The sequence below is a fragment of the Corapipo altera genome, unplaced genomic scaffold, assembly GCF_003945725.1.
Source record: "Corapipo altera isolate COAL_440 unplaced genomic scaffold, ASM394572v1 61305, whole genome shotgun sequence".
In the NCBI taxonomy this organism is placed as follows: Eukaryota; Metazoa; Chordata; class Aves; order Passeriformes; family Pipridae; genus Corapipo; species Corapipo altera.
The window spans coordinates 2,281,900-2,299,052 of record NW_020884909.1 but is presented as its reverse complement, the minus strand read 5'-3'; the positions used below and the strand labels follow the sequence as shown (position 1 = coordinate 2,299,052).

At 42.1% G+C, this 17,153-nt stretch overlaps 1 protein-coding gene across 9 annotated transcripts in view; it reads left to right on the top strand.

Moving 5' to 3' along the window:
- Positions 1-17,153, top strand: part of NRG1 (neuregulin 1) — a 442,486-nt gene that overhangs the window by 289,719 nt on the left and 135,614 nt on the right. For all 9 annotated transcript variants that reach the window (XM_027653076.1, XM_027653077.1, XM_027653075.1 and 6 more), the window contains 2 exons: positions 4,354-4,531; positions 10,363-10,487. In XM_027653076.1, the coding sequence (XP_027508877.1) occupies positions 4,354-4,531; positions 10,363-10,487 (303 nt within the window). The remainder of the gene's footprint in view (positions 1-4,353; positions 4,532-10,362; positions 10,488-17,153) is intronic.

Here is a 17,153-nt window from a genome sequence, read left to right as displayed (position 1 = left end):
TGGTTAGGGTTTTGGAGGCTTTGGGGGCAGGGCTCGTTGTCTAAGCAGGAGCAGTATACTTTTTAAAGTATAGCTTATGTTTTATACCAACAGCTTTAGAAAATCTGGTCTGCTGATGGTAAACAGCCTCATGTGCAAGGGGAGAAGGCTTTTGGAAATAATATAATTTGTCTTGCATTACTGCCCTGCCTTGAGCATTATGCAATAAAAAAAAAAGGTAAGCCTGAAGCCAAGGCAATGGGTGTTATTCTTGTGGCTTCTATTACCACTCACCAAGCTGTTGGTCACAATTTTGCACAGCAAACTCTGCACATGTGCCTGCTGGCAAGCATGCCTAATACATTCCTGTACTCGGACTCTCAAAAGGCTTTGCACCTTCCTAGGAAAAGAAAAGACAGGGAAATAAAAACAACCACTCATGGAATTTCAGCTGCGAGTGTGTAGTTGTGTGATAATATTTTGCAGGTTTCCTGTTTAATTTGTTCAATGTGTTGAGCTTCCATGCAGATTAACTATACAATCAAACACTGAGAGTGAGGAGATTGCTGTGCTTTGCCAAACTCACAAGTCCAGAGAGAAGTTATCTACAGTCATACATTATCAGTGAGTCTTTTGCAGAGGGAATATGGAAATGCATGTTCCTTATCTGCAGTGATATTATGCAGGCCAGCAGACATACGTTTCTGAAAAAAAATGCTAACAAAATGACAGCTATTCAAACCATCTTAATAAGGAAAGATCTAACACCTTACTTTCTTTTGCCTGTTAAACCCTTCCAACTGTGTGGGGCTTTTGCTGACATAAGTGCTCCGCTGCTTTGTGTTCTCTTGCTGTTATCACCCTTGTTGCTTTCTTAGAAAGTCTGTCAAAGCAGGGGAGGTCTGTGGGTCACAGAGGGACCTCCTGACTGGAGAGTGGAAAAAGCCTGGATGCCTTTCTGTGTGCCTAATTGACTCTTAAATGTGAGGCTCTCACAACGTTTTGGCGTAAGGAATACGGATAAAGTGGATCATACCACACCTTTCATTCAAGCAGCACCTCTTCTAGGGTGCTTCTTCCACACTTAGGTTATGCTTTTTCTCTTCAGGATCTGACTGTTTTCTTTGCTACCTGGCCTTTTTCATTCTGTGATGGATGGCACATGTAAGGGCTCTGCTGCCGCCGTACCAGAGCTGCTCAAAAAGGGCACTGCCCAAAAAGTGACCCATAGGAAACGCTGCGAGTCTCCCTTCCATCTTCATTTTGGCTGTCCAGGATGGTACCTCAGTCTCCCTCTGTGCATAGGAGATGCAGGAGGTGTTTTCCTTGCCCTGGCTGCCCTGTTCCTGCCCGCCAGGGCCAGCCTCACACAGCGTGGTGGGCAGAAGCCTCGCCGGCGGCGGGAGCAGTCCTACGTGACAGGCACGGCAAGAAGAAGTGGAAAGGAGCCAAGCTGGCAGGAGATGCTGTGGGGACAAAGGGGGAAGGGGTAGAGAGGGGAGAGGAGGCAGTTGTCGGGGGGAGTGATGTCTAATTATCATTATAAGCATTTTTGCCTCCTCCAGAAGTGTTTTTACCCCGCAGACACCCCACTGTCTTACCAGCACCATAGAATTGGCACAGGCTGTGAAGAAAGTCAGCTACCACTTGAAACAGTGGAAGCTGTAGCTGATCTTGATCCAAGTGCACAATGCTGTAGTTTCATCAGCACAGGCTTTCTCATATGCCTAGCAGGTCTGATTAATTTTTGCAAAACTGTAACTGAAAGGAAACAAACATAGTGCAAATGAAAAGAAGAAGAAGAAGAAGAAAAAAAAAAACCAAACCAAAACAAAGAAACAATCTCTTTTCTGTCATGTCTCTGAACAGCTTTTACTGCTTTCCCTGGAGAGCCTGCATGCTTGGACAGCGAGTTACTGTGAATTAGTGAGGGTCACTGCCATTGATTAAATCCTCTTTTATGTTTCCTGGTAACTCCTGAATTATGGCAAGAGCTGAGCATATTAATTTAACACTTTTTTTTTTCATTGACATTTGTGATGGAGGAAAAAATCTGCAAGTCATTTTGAGCAGATAATATTGAATTAAAATAAAACTCAGGAACAAAATGGCATCTCTCTTTTATTCCTAGTTACACATTGCTACATTGAAAGAAAAATCAATAACTAGTTCAAGTCTTAAGCACAAAAATTTTCATTTTTGCAATCATGGTTATTCTTTTAATTTATGCAAAATATGGAGTAGGACTGTAATAAGTGAAATATGGTAAATTAAGGAATATTGCCTTTTTATTTCACACCTCTGCACACCTCCTTTTTTTACACAGTGACAAATGGCTATAACCTTAACTCTTTAATGACAGAATGAAACTATCAGTAGTAAGGCTGTTAAGGATAACTATTTTTGTTGGAAATTTTTTTTTTTTTTAAAAAAAGGTAAAAAAGATATTTATGTTCAGGCAATATTTACCGTGTTCTTATGTAAATGTATGTATATATACGCAGACACACACACTCATGAAAGTATGTTTATTTAAACATATTGGTTTCCGAATGGTGTGTGGGCACTTGTTTTTCCAAAAGCAAAAGTTGTTTTCATAGCGTTTTGGGAACACGCTGAAATTTCCAAAATTATCCTGGAGAGTGGGGGGGGGGAATGGAAACCAACATATGAGAAGACATTCTGGGGGATATTTCTTTGTGATCATGAAATTCTGGGCCTTTACCTGATCCATCCCAGTGCCACCCTGCCACATGTGCCTACCCTGTGTGTACAACCTCCATGGATGCTATTCCTGGAGACATCTCCCTCTCAAACCTTTTGCTGATGTCTAGCCTAAAACTTCTTGCCAGTGACTTATGCAGAGATGCATGGAAAAAGTTATCACCTTCCTCTTAGTCAGAAGGTTTTTAATTATGGAAGGCTGCTCTGTCTCTATCCTGTCTTCTGTAGGTGTAATGTCAGGCATCACCTCATTTGGTCACTGGCTGCAGACCACATTTTGCCAGCCACAGCTGTTCATGCTGCTCTACTCTTGGCTCAGTTTCCAGGGTTTCCCCGGGCTTTCCTGGGATCAGGAACGCTGCCTCACATGTGGGACAGGCCATGCTGCTACCTTCAGCAGTCAACTTGTTAGCAGTCAGGTCCATATCAGCTGTTTATTTAAGCTTTTATAATTATGGTCATGATGGTGCTGCTTGTCTCTCGTGTTGTTGGAATAATAATTAAAACACACAAGGAAAAAATACTGAAACATAGTCAAGAATGTTCCCATATTTTAGAATGTTTTCTTGTACAGGACATGTTGGAGACCTGTTGGTTTCCCTGTGGGTGCTCCTGTTCTGCATGCTATGGATGATCATTTGGCCATGCTGGCCGTTTGTTTCCTTGGACAATAATACAGCTGTTCAAGAAACAGGTGCCCTGCAGATGGAGGTACTACATGGTGACTCCCTGGAGGTTCAGTCGGGGCACAGCTGAGCCACTATGGACATAGAGGCTATCACCCATCAGCTGACCAGCTGTAGTTCCCCATAATTAGCCCTCCCCGGTTGTGTGGTAAAGGTGTTATCTTAAGCCTCAGGGGAAGTAAGGTTAAACGAGGTGTTTTACCTCAATACTGGAGCACAACAGTGGCTGGGTTACAGCTAACCCACGGGGTCATATGAAGGGTAGCATCTCACAGAAGGATTGCATCTTCTTGTGGAGCCTACCTCAAAGATCAGTACTGGTATGGAATATTAGAGGTCTTTAACTTAGAAAGCCTGAAATGGTTCGAGATTTGCACACACGAGAAACGTTTGTTGCTACAACACAGTAGAAATTGAGATGCATCAGCTGGAGCCCTACAGCATCTTGGCTGAGCCTTTTCAGTGCAGTGTCCCCTTCTGGGTCCACGATACCCTTAATTGATATTGATTCTCTTGATGGGCTCCCATGCCCATTGTCTCTTGCCTCAGGAAAAGGATATGGCCAAGCTGAGGTTTGATGTAGGTGTATAATGTGGGTTATAATGTTTGGCTGGAGCAAAAGCCTTTCCCTCAGATGAGGGAAGCTGTTGAGCTTATATTTACGCTTTTAACTCCCTGTGGTATCACTTGCACCTGGAGCCTTTGCCATGTATGGCTTGTGCATGTAAGACCAATGTAGGAGAACTCCAAAGAGCCAAACCAGGCTGTCATTAAATGTGCCCTTATGCTCTAAGGATGACACACGTAACATGTAATTGATCCTTATTTTTCAGGGGTTTGTATAGAAGTGTTGCTAGCCTGATTGGGGTTTTGCTCTCTGTGGCTTCCCTGGCTCAGCTTGAGTTAGGAATGTTTTCCCTTCTCAGGATGGCCTAATCACGAGCACGTTCTTTTGTTTCTTTAGTGGTGCCTCCCAAACTGAAGGAAATGAAAAACCAAGAGGCTGCTGTGGGTCAGAAGCTGGTGCTAAGGTGTGAAACCACTTCAGAGTACCCTGCACTCAGATTCAAATGGTTAAAGAATGGAAAGGAGATAACTAAAAAAAACAGACCGGAAAATATCAAGATCCCAAAAAAGCAAAAGTAAGTACGGAGTAATATCTCTCAAATGGGGCTGGGAGGGCTGGGGAGTGCAGTTCATGAGAACATAAGTGCTGAGGTTGCTAATTGCAGTAACAAAAAGCTAAAATCTGTGAGTTACAGAGGAAGAAAATGTAAGAAAACAGACACCAATGTTATTTTTCTTGAAAGTATAAACGAAGTGTTGCTATGGTATAAATATTTCATCATTAATTCCCCCTTTTCAATTTATTTTTTTTTCTGTTAGCCAAAGGCTATGATTTTAACCAGTAAACCCTGGAGACAGGTCATTTTTAAACTACTGACAAGAGCAGAGGTACCTTACATTTATTGTCTAAAATCAAAGAACACTTAAAACCATTAAGGATCGTACATTTTGGAATAGTTCTGAGATTTGCTTTGCAAGCAGTTTAGTCCTTTAGTCCTTAAGAAGGGCTGAATGCTATCTGCATTAGCTTTGAATGTGTTATGCAAGTATGCAGTAGTCCTTTACCAGAGACATTCCTGTGCATGCAGAACAAGGCATGGTTCAGCAGATGTCAGATGAGTAGCAAAGCCTGTAAATCTCATCCTCCTGTCTGGTGGAAAATGTCCCCTACATGTGACTGATGACCAGTGCCAGAAGATGGAGTGGTGCCTAGTTTCTGCGGGGGAGAAACTACGCAGTGCACTGAGACAGGAGAAAGCTTTTGCTGCTTGGTCTTTGTCCTGTTGTTTAGACTAAAAAGTTTGAATTGTGACCACTTGTCCGTCAAAGGAAGATATGAAAATCTGTTTGAGCACAGCCTATCAACTCTCACACTTCTCAGTAGGCTGCTATCTGCTACACTGGGCCATGCTTTCCTTTCATGCAAGACACTGAGGATTTAGGGTGAGCTCTGCAAGTGGTCTTTCCTTCCAAGGTGTCCAGTGGCCCCATACTTTTTGTCAGGGCTCATCTCATTAGGCAAAACAGAAGCCGTAATTAAAGAGACCTTTGCCTTTTTAGAGTTATTCAGGTTAAAATCCAGACATCCTGCCCTGCCTTACAATTTCTTGTAGCCCAGCCTGGGGCATAAGGTGAAACATGGAAAGGGGCAGAGCAGTTTCTCCACAGTCTCCACGCCGTGGTCGCGCAGACGTCAAGAAGGAACCTGTGATATCTCCTTCCAGCATTTGTGAAATGGAGCTGTTCCAGGTGGCAGATAGCCTGGCAAATTGTCTGGACTCATTTGCAGAGCCATATGTCTCCGTCAGAGTTGTATTTTCAGTCTGTTCTGTAAAGAACATGTTCAGATCAGAGCCTACCCCTCAGCTTTCCCAGCAAGGCAGTGCTGCCTGTGAGGGGCAATCAGTGTTTTCTCCTCTTACATTTTGGCTGATGCTGGTTGACCAAACTCACTGGGGCCAGGGCTTCACCTTCTGGGGCTGGACTTTTTCAGTTCATTGTTGAATCAGTAACTGCCTTCTTCAGGTTAATTTCTTTGTCTCTTTTTTTTGCCCCCAAAAAACATTGAGGAGCTGTCTGAAAGGACACTTGCTGATAGCTAATAATTTGATATCAATGCATGTGGAACACGTGAGACTATTTTTCAATGCCAAATAGTGCTTTAAATTCCCCAAAATATACATAATGAAAAAAAAAGAATTAAAATTGGGCCTTTTTCTGGAAAATGAAGATCCCAAGTCCTGTTCACCCATCACAAGTGGGCAGAGTGCAGGCTTTAACCTGTATTTCACACTTCCATGTGCTACCTCTGTCAGGAAGATTTCACTCATTGTTGGAATTTCTTTCTTCTATTTTCTGTTTTAGAAATGTTAGTGTGGAACCGAGAAGTGCTTCCAGTTAGAGATGTGAAAGACACTAGATGTAGAGTACAAAAGAGGGAAAGACAAGGGATATCTGATGACATCTGAAGGATTTTTTTTGCCTTCCTACTTTGAGATTTTAGTTTGGGGACACATCAGTGCTTTTTTTAGTAATGTCACATTTTGCAAGAAATCACCTTTCTCATTGTGTAATGGCAGAATAAAACCTGTTTATTACTGGGGGAAAAAGAAATGTTTCTGAGGTCTGATAAATCACCAGAGCTAGAGCTAAATAGCTCTAGGATTTTTAACAAACTGCAGATATATGACAGTATGATGAAGTAAATATCTATCTCAGAAACTGAAAATTAGGACCTTAGCTTGGCACTTGGAGTAGGCAAGGAAAATATCATATGAGGGGTTGTGATGACCCCACCTGAAGTGCTGCATCCAGCTCTGTAGTCCTCATCACAAGGAAGATGTGGAACTGTTGGAGTGAGCCCAGAGGAAGCCACGAAGCTGATCAGAGGGCTGGAGCACCAGTCCTGTGTGGGGAGGCTGAGAGAGTTGAGACTGTTCAGTCTGGAGATGAGAAGGCTCCAGGCAGACCTTACAGCAGCCTTCCAGTAGGTAAAGGGGGTTTGCAAGAAGGCTGGAGAGGGACTTTTTACGAAAGTGTGTAACGACAGGACAAGGGGGTATGTCATTACACTGAAGGCAGGTTTAAATTAGATGTTATGAAAAAGTTTTTTACAGTGAGGGTGGTGAGGCACAGCCACAGGTTGCCCATAAAGGTTGTGGATGCCCCATATTTGGAAGTGTTCAAGATGAGGCTGAATGAGGCTCTCTCAGTAACTCAGTCAAGTGGAAGGTGTCTCTGCCCATGGCAGGAGGGTTGGAACTGTGTGATCTTTAACCCTAACCATTCTGTGATTTTATGTTTCTATGACAGAACAGCAGGTGAATCACACTAAATGGCTGTGCTACTTCTCATTACACTAGAAAGTCAAGGGAAACCGAGTAATTTTAAATTTTAATGAAGGGCGTTTGAAGCACTCAGTTTTTACCTCAAATTTGTCAGAGTAAGAGCATGGAGTCAGAGAGTTTCTGCTGCCAATTGCAGATGATTCAGGATGCTGTGGCTGACCGATTTGTGTGTCCAAACTCTAAGCTATTTGTGACAATGGAGGTACACAAAAAAAACCAGGCATCAGAGAAATGCTTTTCACCTGCTAGCTGAGTTTTCCCATGTCTGTCCCCTTGTACGGACAGCATTTCATTTTCCTTGTCTGATTTCAAACGTAGGTGAAACCTATACATCGTTGGTTTGGGTTGTGTGCTGTACTGGGTCAGGTGTTCTTCATTATAGGAAGAGACTCCTTTATCAGGGTCGGGTTTTTTTTTTTTGCGGCAGGGGCAAGGTGTTTGCCACTTCATCTAGCTGATGGCTTTGGATGCAGCAGTGCACGAGAAAACTTCGTGTGCCCTGTACCTTGAGCTTCATCCAAGCTTAGCCTGGATGTTTGCCTGCAGACAGGCAATTCTGGATGACAGATGGAGACTGGAAGCAAAATGAATTCAAGCAGTCAGATAAGGTGGGCTGGGACTGCATTCTGCAGATGTAGTTCTTTCCCTTTAATGTAAGAATGCAAGCTCAGCAGTGTCATAGTGGCAATGAGCTAAAGATACGGCAGGAGTAAATCTTACAGGGAGAGGGATTCTTTTGGAGGAGCATGGTATAGTTTGAGAAAAGGACAAGCGTTTGAATACAAAATCCCTTATCAGGGGCTTTAAGTGAGTACTGTTGGAGTATTGCTAGGGAACTGCTTCATTTACAGCCATTGATGAGTCATCTTCTGCTCCGACTGTTTTGAATTCTGTCCTGATACATCTCAATGATATTTTTAAAGCTATAAATATTCATATTATTTCTCCCATTCTCAGAGACAAAACTCCTTACAGAGTTTTTTCTAAAAACAAGAGTAAATTTGGCTTAGAAATGGATTTGTAAGAAATCTGTTTGCTTCACCTATTTTAATATGATAACAAAATCATGAAAGGAAAACACAATTCCTTGCCTTTTCCCATAAGTATCACATAAAACAAAACCGATTAAAATAAATGTGCAGGGCAAAGAATCCCTTCACAAAGCCAAGCATACCACAAAAATGATTTGCCTCAATATTACTTAATATATGAAGAGGACTGCAGCAGATATACAATGGGTGCCCAGATTAAAGTGATATAGCTGGAGCTCTGCTTCTTCCTTCTCATTGGATTAAAGTGAGTTCTTCAAAAAACAAAGCCTGTTTACATTGCCTTCTGGAGCTTCCCAAGCCTACAGCTTGCTCTCCATCTAGACAAGTGTCTGCAGGTCAGTCAGGTGCAAAATTTCCACACAAAGATACAGTAGCATTCAACTTTTAGACGTTTCTGTCAATGCCCCTACCACATTTTTCTCATATATTCATGGTTGCCACCAGCTAAAGTCTGTTCTTGTATGCCACCTGAAATGCAGCCCAGTTGATTAATTCACACTGGGAACTGGGCTCCTAACTGTGAGAAGGGAGCCTGAATACTCAGCTACACATTTCTTCAACATTTGAGTAAACCTGAGTAAATCACTAATCCTGCCTTGGCTGCTCCTCCTTCTTGCAAGCCCAGTGGCCTCAAAAAGCAGTCCTCTTTCATGACGTGAGGGGAAACTCGTGATGTGGGCTTCTAGCAGAGAGGTATCCACCTATCACACTGCTCTCATTCCAGAAGGGCCACAGTGCTGACTCCTCAGCAGTAAAACCTTCACATAGAGGCAGGGAAGCTTGAGCTGCCAATAAGCAGATGTTTGGTAGCAGATGGGACAGTTTCCTGTGCTGGAGCCAGGGGTGTCTTGCAAGTATGGGCTGAAAAGGGACACTGAACATTTTGATTGCTCCAGAAGCTCCCCCTGCTACAACAGACTTGTTTGTGGCCTGAACTGAGCCCTGTTCAGTGATTCCCAGAAGGGGTAACCAGTTGTGATTTCTGCACGGAGAGCTGGGAGACATGGCAATGCTGGAGCAAAGCGGCTCCCCAAACATAGTTTAGGTCAGCACTCATAGCTAGACATGATGGTAACTGCAAGCTTTTAGAGTGAACAACCCATGCCTCCTGGGTATCAGTCCTTCAAGTCAGGGTAAGCCGATTTAGGAAAGCCAATGCTCACGCACTCTGAGTGACTATTCTGTAGATAAATGAGCAGGCTTTACTACAGACAGAAAATTCCCCAAAGCACTTTTTTCAAACAGTAACTGGGAACGGTAATAATGTGTGCATTTTCCCCAAGCTAGTAATTCTCTGCAGTTTAGATAATGGGATTATTGCCATCTTACGAGTTGGGGACCCTTTGAATGACACCAGAACATATTCTTACGAAATTAATGGGTAGGCAGGAGTTCTGCATTTTAAAATCTAATCTTAAGACCTTGGAGACTGATTAAATTACATCTCTGAGCCAGGAACAAAATGTAGCTTCATGCAAATTGTGTTCCTGCCCATGATTTTTTTTTAGCACTGGAGAATGACTTACTATTGGAGTTAGAGTGTGATGTGTCCTAATCTCATGATTATTTAGTCAGATGTTAGGAGCTACCATACTTACCCAGAACTCCATTGCTGGTAATATGAACCTGTAGGAAAGGGTAATCTATTTTAGTATTACACCCATCTCTGTGGCATCTGAATAGCCAACAGTTTGACTGTGAGAGGCTGGTTGTTGGACGGTTGTTTTCCAGATTTCCTTTAAGAGCAAAGACTTCTCTCATACAGAAAAGCGTAAACAAGTATCTTTATTTAAGTCCATGAAAGTGCCTCTTTTCCAGAAACCTTTACGAGAGATGTTTTTTTACTCTCCTCTGTTCTTTCAAAACTGGATAGTGTTGATTTCTCAGTGAGAATGGAAGACAAGATTCTCTTTTGGGGGGGGGAGTGGGAAAGTACATTAGTTGGTGCAGTGACTGTTACTCCAGTACAGGATGTTTATGTGTTTTTTCTTTTTCCTGATTTTACAGGAAATACTCTGAGCTTCACATTTACAGAGCCACATTGGCTGACGCTGGGGAATATGTATGCAGAGTGAGCAGCAAGCTGGGAAATGACAGTACTAAAGCCAGTGTTATCATCACAGACACCAATGGTAAGGCTTGACTTTTTACATTCAGGAAGACCATGTATTAGAACTGCCATCAGGACAAAAGGGTTTGGAGAAGGGGAAAGCTTTGCAAGTGAAGTGGAAGTGGAAGCACTGAAATCTATTAGGTGTACTAAGAAAAGTGATCAGGCCTGACTTGTCTTCTGTGTAGCTGAGATGTTCGATTTTCCTTATGCAGACAAATGGAATGTCTCCTACAGATGTCTCAGGACAGATCAGCATTTTCTATGTAACACCAAGTCTAAGACACAGTTTAAATAGTCAAGATAAGAAGAAGATGAAGAGAAGGGAATATTATTTTAATTCCCATAATACACAGTTGGAGCATTATAGGCATGTGGGGAAGCTTTTATTTAACCTAAAACATGCCATAGTCTGAACTGCTAAACTAGCACTCCCCTCCTTAAGTAATAATTGTATAGCTCTGACTGCCACTGTTTTTATTTTCACATATGCTGATAGGTTTTTCTTTTGATTTCTAAAATGATAAATACAAAGGCATGAATGTAACTGAAGACATATTATTTAAAGGTCTGAATGTAATTCAAGTACTTTGATATAGACATTGTGATTTAAAATTATTTCTTGAGGAACAGAGCTTGTTATGAGGCAGATAGCATTCAGATTTACCCAAAAATTTTACAAGTATTATAGATTGCTGGTTTTGCAGGGCCATTTCACTTATAGGAAGTTCCAATTGCTTCTGATGAAATTTTTTGAGTGTTCCATTCTACACAAATGTATTAGCAGTACTGTTTCTCCTTTGGAGAGGCATGGAGGCATCAATTCAGCTGAAATCTTGTTTTCCAAGTGTGACTTTGACTAATTCAACTCCAATAATTCAAACTCCAGCCAGTTGTGAAGTATCAAACATGCCCTCATTAGCAAACAAAGCTGAAGTTCCATGCATATCTTAGATGGGTTTAATGTTGTAGCAATGTAAATTTACCAGGCATGCTTTTCTGTTTCACATTGTGCTCCGAAATAGGAGACAGGCATTTAAATAAACAGAAAAACAAATGTAGATCTTTTCCAGTGGGATTCGCCTTTGGCTATCTGCAGTTTTGTAGTCACACAGCAATTGCTTGACTGCATTCACTTTGTGTATTTGCTATTCTGTTTCATCAACTAAAGAATTTCAAGTGCTAAGATTTCATACTAGCTGTATGGTATTATAATCGTGAGCAGATGTCAGGAGACTGATATAAAAGATCAAGTGTTATTTACTGGAGTGTTATTAGGAGGAAAAATGGGTAGGTGTTTCTGTGTAGCTTTGTAGATACTCTTGGTTTCCATGAATACAAATTTTGATTGCTCATTAGCTGCTTACATAGAAAGCTCCCATACTGTTTCCAAGATACTGGAGTTTCCAAAACTCAGCTGTAGGCACTGTGCCTGAGCAGTGATACAGATAAATGCAAAAAAAATGCCTGACCATCCTCTATTACTCTCCCAGACAAGGAATGGTGTCATGGCTGGGGAGTGCATGTGGGACCTCATTCCTTTGCTTCATGACATGAATTTTTCAACTTCCTTTTGGTCTGTGCTGAATGACCGCAAAACACTCCTGCTGCAGGGAGACAGGGGCTTGGTTTTAATTGAAAATGTTTGTGGGCAAGCCCTGTTATATGCATTTATAACAGATATGTTAGAATCTGTCTAATTATGTTACGAAATGTAAGTTGTTTAGAACACAGGCATGCATGCAAACTCCCTTGAATGCAGGACAAACTTGAATCCAGTCTAAATGGGGCAGCTGGCTCTTGTCTGTAAAGATCTGAACTGGAAACTCAGTGATATCTGAACTGGAACATCTTAGTGATATTTGATAATCTACACTCAGGCATGGCAGTATTCACTGGTTAAATAAATCAATCATGCATATTTATTTGCTACACATACATCTGAGCCCCCTCTTCTTATTGTTGCTTATAAATTACCAGTAAAGTTGTTCGTAATTTTCCTGCTAATGATGGAATTTTCCACCTGGATTTGAGGAACAGCATGGGCAACATCTGGTGACTTAAGAGCAATAGGTCCCTAAGGCCTCAAAGGGCAACATCTGCTTTGCAAACAGGGCTAGACCCCCTGCACGGGTGACCTCCTCACCCCTCCTTCCCCTGCATTCCCTGACCTCTTCCCCTTGCTAGCTTAATGACAGATTTGAGATCCAAACTCGGCAATGAGCCCTGAAGGGCAGTCATTACTCAGGTCCTGTATATCTGGGAGGTCCTGCACTACTCATGAGAAAGAGTTTTAAAATTTAAAAAAAAAAAAAAAAATCAAACAAACAAACACACAAACAAAAACCCAAAACAAAAAACCAACCAACAAACAAAAAAAAGACCAAAACAGCAAACAGAAACCAGCATCCTTAACCCTTACTTGTTACTACCTGTTAATGGGCTTTTGGAGAAGCCCTTGTGGTCCAGTGCAGCCCAGGAGCCCCTGTAGAAAACTAAAGTGTGGATATCTGAATGGGCTGAATCTCTCAAGGTAGGCAGAGGGGTTGCTTTCTTCGACCTCCAGCAGATGGGATGACAATGAGGTGAAGAAAAATGCATCAGAGGGCCTGCCTTTCTTGTGGTCATACTAGTCTGCTCTGATATGCAAACCATAACTTAAATTATGAGCTTTAATTTGGTGACCTCACCTGGTCGTGTTTATTATGCGTGCCCTGTTATCTGCAAATGAGATCCTCCTTTCCCTTTGTGCTGGGTCCTTTAAGACCGCGGGTAGAGGAGGTGATGGCATTTCTGGAAACGGGGTTATTTTTATTTCCACTAAAAGATTAGTGCTTTTTGGTTTAAAAACCCTGATTCAAAGTCCCTAAAATTTGTCAGACTTTAACTGTTTTAGTTGAAATTGTTGCTGGTATATGCCACAAAAGACAACTCCAGGGGCAGACCAAAGAACTACCTAACATGATGACTTGTCTCTAACATCAGCTAGCAATGGACATTAGGAAAAAACATATGAAGAACAAGGCAAATGTGTTGGGGTTTTTCCCCAAGTATAGGAAAAGCCTAGCATTTACCAATAAGGTCACATACCTGAAAGTTGCTGAATTCAATTCTCTGCTCCAAACATAGAAAAATGAGTCTTTCTCAATAAAACAGTTGTAAAAATTTCTTTGTTGTTTTCAGCGAGCAAAGACCTTAATTTTCCCCAATCTCATTTCCAGAAATGATAAACTTACCAGTCCGAAACAGTAATAGTCAATGCAATAGTAACTCCTGTCCTTCTTGTTGTTACTGTTATTATAAACATTGCTGTTATTTAAAACTGCCAAATTTGCTCTTATGCAAGCTTTTGCTACACATAAGCATACACACCCCACACAAACTCTATTAACCTTCATAAACTTTTAAATTTTCGCAATGTTACTGAAAGAAACGTAAAGCCTTGTCTATAGAGCCATATGTGTGGGTTAAAAACACAACAAATATAAAAATAGCTAGATAAACACAATTTTAACCAGTCTTAATAGCAAGTGATGGGAGCTATTCTGTTCTCTTTTAAATTTATAATGAGTATAACTTGCCCACAGGATATGAGCTGCCTTCTAATTTTCACTCACTCGTATTCACATATACATCCCTAAGAAAGATTGTAATTGAGGTCAGAATAGAGGCATGAAGTTCTCCTGGTGATGTATACACAGCGCACAGGTTTGCTAATGCAATAGCAACTGGGTTTTTTTTTTCTTTTGCATCCTAATTTGTTACCTTATCCAGGCAAAATTCTCGTAGTGAATTCTTCGTGGACTTTCTCATGAACATAAGGCTATGTTTAATAAACGACGCTGACACAATATTTCACACCACAACCAAAGCTTTCAATTTCATGTTTTAAAACTTCCTCACAAACTCCCTTATTTTAGGCAACTAACACAGTGATCTTTTTTTCTAAAGTGTCGAGCATGCTCCAGCTGAATGTGATGTGTTTTCCATTAAAACCTGTTGACCTGATTTTTTTTTTACCTCTCTGAGGCTGTGCAACATGTCTCAGGGTGCAAAAGGGCGGATTCATGCAGAAATACTTCTGAGGTTAGAAGCCTACAGTGGTGGATAACTTCTGGGTTGTGTGCAGAGTATTGTCTGTGCAAAGTGAATTGATGTAATTTGACTCATCAGCGGGGGTGGCTGGGACAACTTTACCTGAATTGATGAGTACAAGAAGTACTCAGGTGATCTGTTCACGCACCCCAATGTCAGCAGCGGTAAGCCTTGGGAAATTCATTAGATACATCGTCACTGGCCTATGCAAGCTTCTGGTTGCATCCATAGGACTTGCAGTAGTAATAACAGCTCGGAGTTGTACAGTAATCAATAAGGACCTGATATTCAGCATTCATTCAATTTTAATTTGGTCTTCCTCTTCTGAAGATAGCCACTAGCTTAGCCTCAAGAAGATGGCTGAGAAATAAGTGAATTAAAACCAGCATTCAGTATCTAGCACCCACAGAGCATGTGACCAACTGTGAAATACTTCAGATGCAAGAAAAGACCCATCTTCTTTCCAAGATTTGATTAAAGCAGGGGATCAGAGTATCTCTTCTCTCTAGCACAGTTACAGGTGAGTTGGGACCATAGGTTGTTTTGAACTGGCTATAATGGGTCAGATTCTCAACTGGTGCAAATCAGCATGCCTGGGCCAATGTCACTGATTTGGTCCTTCACACAGAAAGAAGTGTGGCCATCACTCAGTTTGGTATAGCAATTCTCTTAAGAGTACCCTTTAGCCTTTCCTTGCCGTTTGACCTATTATGATTGAGAGTGGTGTTCTTTTAGTAGGATTTAGGTCAGCAGTTTCTTGGAGAAAAAAGGCAAAAAATGTGATAGCTTTAAGAAACAAAAAGTTAGTTTGGCCATTGGATCTCTCTGTGTCTTTGACCACATGTGCCTGGATGCCTCTGAGGCCTCAGACTATGGTCTTACTGACCTTCTACACACTTGCCCCCCGCTCTGCCATCTGTAGACCAAATACAGTGTCAAATGCTCCCCTTTCCTCAAGGTGTGCACTAGCTTGTGTCATTCTTTGTATAATTCAGGTGGTGTCAACTGAATAGCACAACCAATGCAAAAGGCTTGAAACTTGTATCACTGCCACAAAGTACAAGTCAGGGTGACAGAAAGCAGCTCTAACTAACTGTGGTGTTCATGGTGTTTGAATCCCCCACAGAGCCCAGGTTGTTTTCCCTCTCAGGGTTCCCAGAACCACCACCTTCGAGGCCTGAATTAAACCTAGAAGATCAACCAGATCCCTTCAGTTTGCTTGAGCAGGCTTTTTGCACTAGGCCTTTGATAAACTAACTGGGAGTAAAAAAAGGGCTGTGAGGGCTTGCACAGGACTTGCAAGCTTGAACAGGCTTGTTAGAACAGCAGCTATAGGGCTGTTAAATATTTGATTATCCCTAGAGAAAAGGTCTTCTCTGAGAAGGAGGATCTCCTGCCCAGGAACTGAATTTTCTCCTCTCAGCAGCCTAAAACTCCCTGTCTTGAAGGAGGGATCAAGATATCAAGGCCAGCAAGGTGGTGGCGTTGCTGTGAGTCCTGTGGGGGTTGAAGGAGTTCTTGCTTCCTCATTATATCAGAGACAGAGCAGGAGATACTGCTGCCCAGAGTACTAAGGAAATAGGACTGAGAGGCTGCAGGGACCTGTCCTTTAAAGCATCCGCAAACAAAGATCTCTCATCCATCCTTCAATACTTTTACAAAAGAAACCCCCAGAACAAACATATCCAGTTTCAGGAAACAGCATTCCACCAAGACTAAGTGTTCCTAGAAGTGCCAGGGGACAGAACTGGATGTAGCCTCTGAGGTAGCTGCTCCTCATGGAGAGTTAAACATGATGAGGAAGACAGGGCTGCAGACTGCCGTCTCCACACCCTGGCAAAGTTCGGCAGCAAAAGTATCAGGACTGAAAAATACTTCCAGCTCTTTCATCTCAGGCAAGCACTGACAGCCTCCTATGAGAAGCCTCTTTTTTTCTCTGCTTCTTGTGTTCAGGCAGCTTGTGCTAGCTTGTTCAGAAGGCTGTGTGCTAGCCTTCTCAGGTAGTGTAAAATGCCTTTCTTACTGCTGTGATGTACTGTCTCCGGTAAGCAACACACACAAATGTTGCGTCTGCCAAACCTTAGCATCCACTGTTAATGTTACTAACATGAATGTCACTGGCGGGGCTTGGTAATGTGTGACTTTGCCACATGTTTTCCAAATGTATTTCTCAGCACGTTTCAGGTGTAGGAGGCTCTGTCTGTATTTTCCACTTGCAGGGAAGCTTCCCGTCAGCATTCATACTGACGCAGCTGGGCTGGGGAGGTGCCAGTAAGAAATGCTTCATCAAGCTCAGAACAGGCAATAAGTGGAACATGGTTTCTTTAATGGTGAAGGAAAAATTTGCTCCAGTTGTGCCAGATGCTGGGCTACACAGCTGTCAGACCTGTTCCTGTCTCCTGTTATGACTAAGAGAGGTTAATTGCTCAGACAACCCAGCTGCACAACAGCAAACTGCCTCTATACCCAGAAAATGGTCCTGAAAGCTGCCTGGCTACAGGCCACTGTGTTCCAAGACCTAATGCAAAGGTTTTGACCTCAAAAATTTTACTTACAGTACTCACTTACATGCCACACATCACTGGCTGTCAAG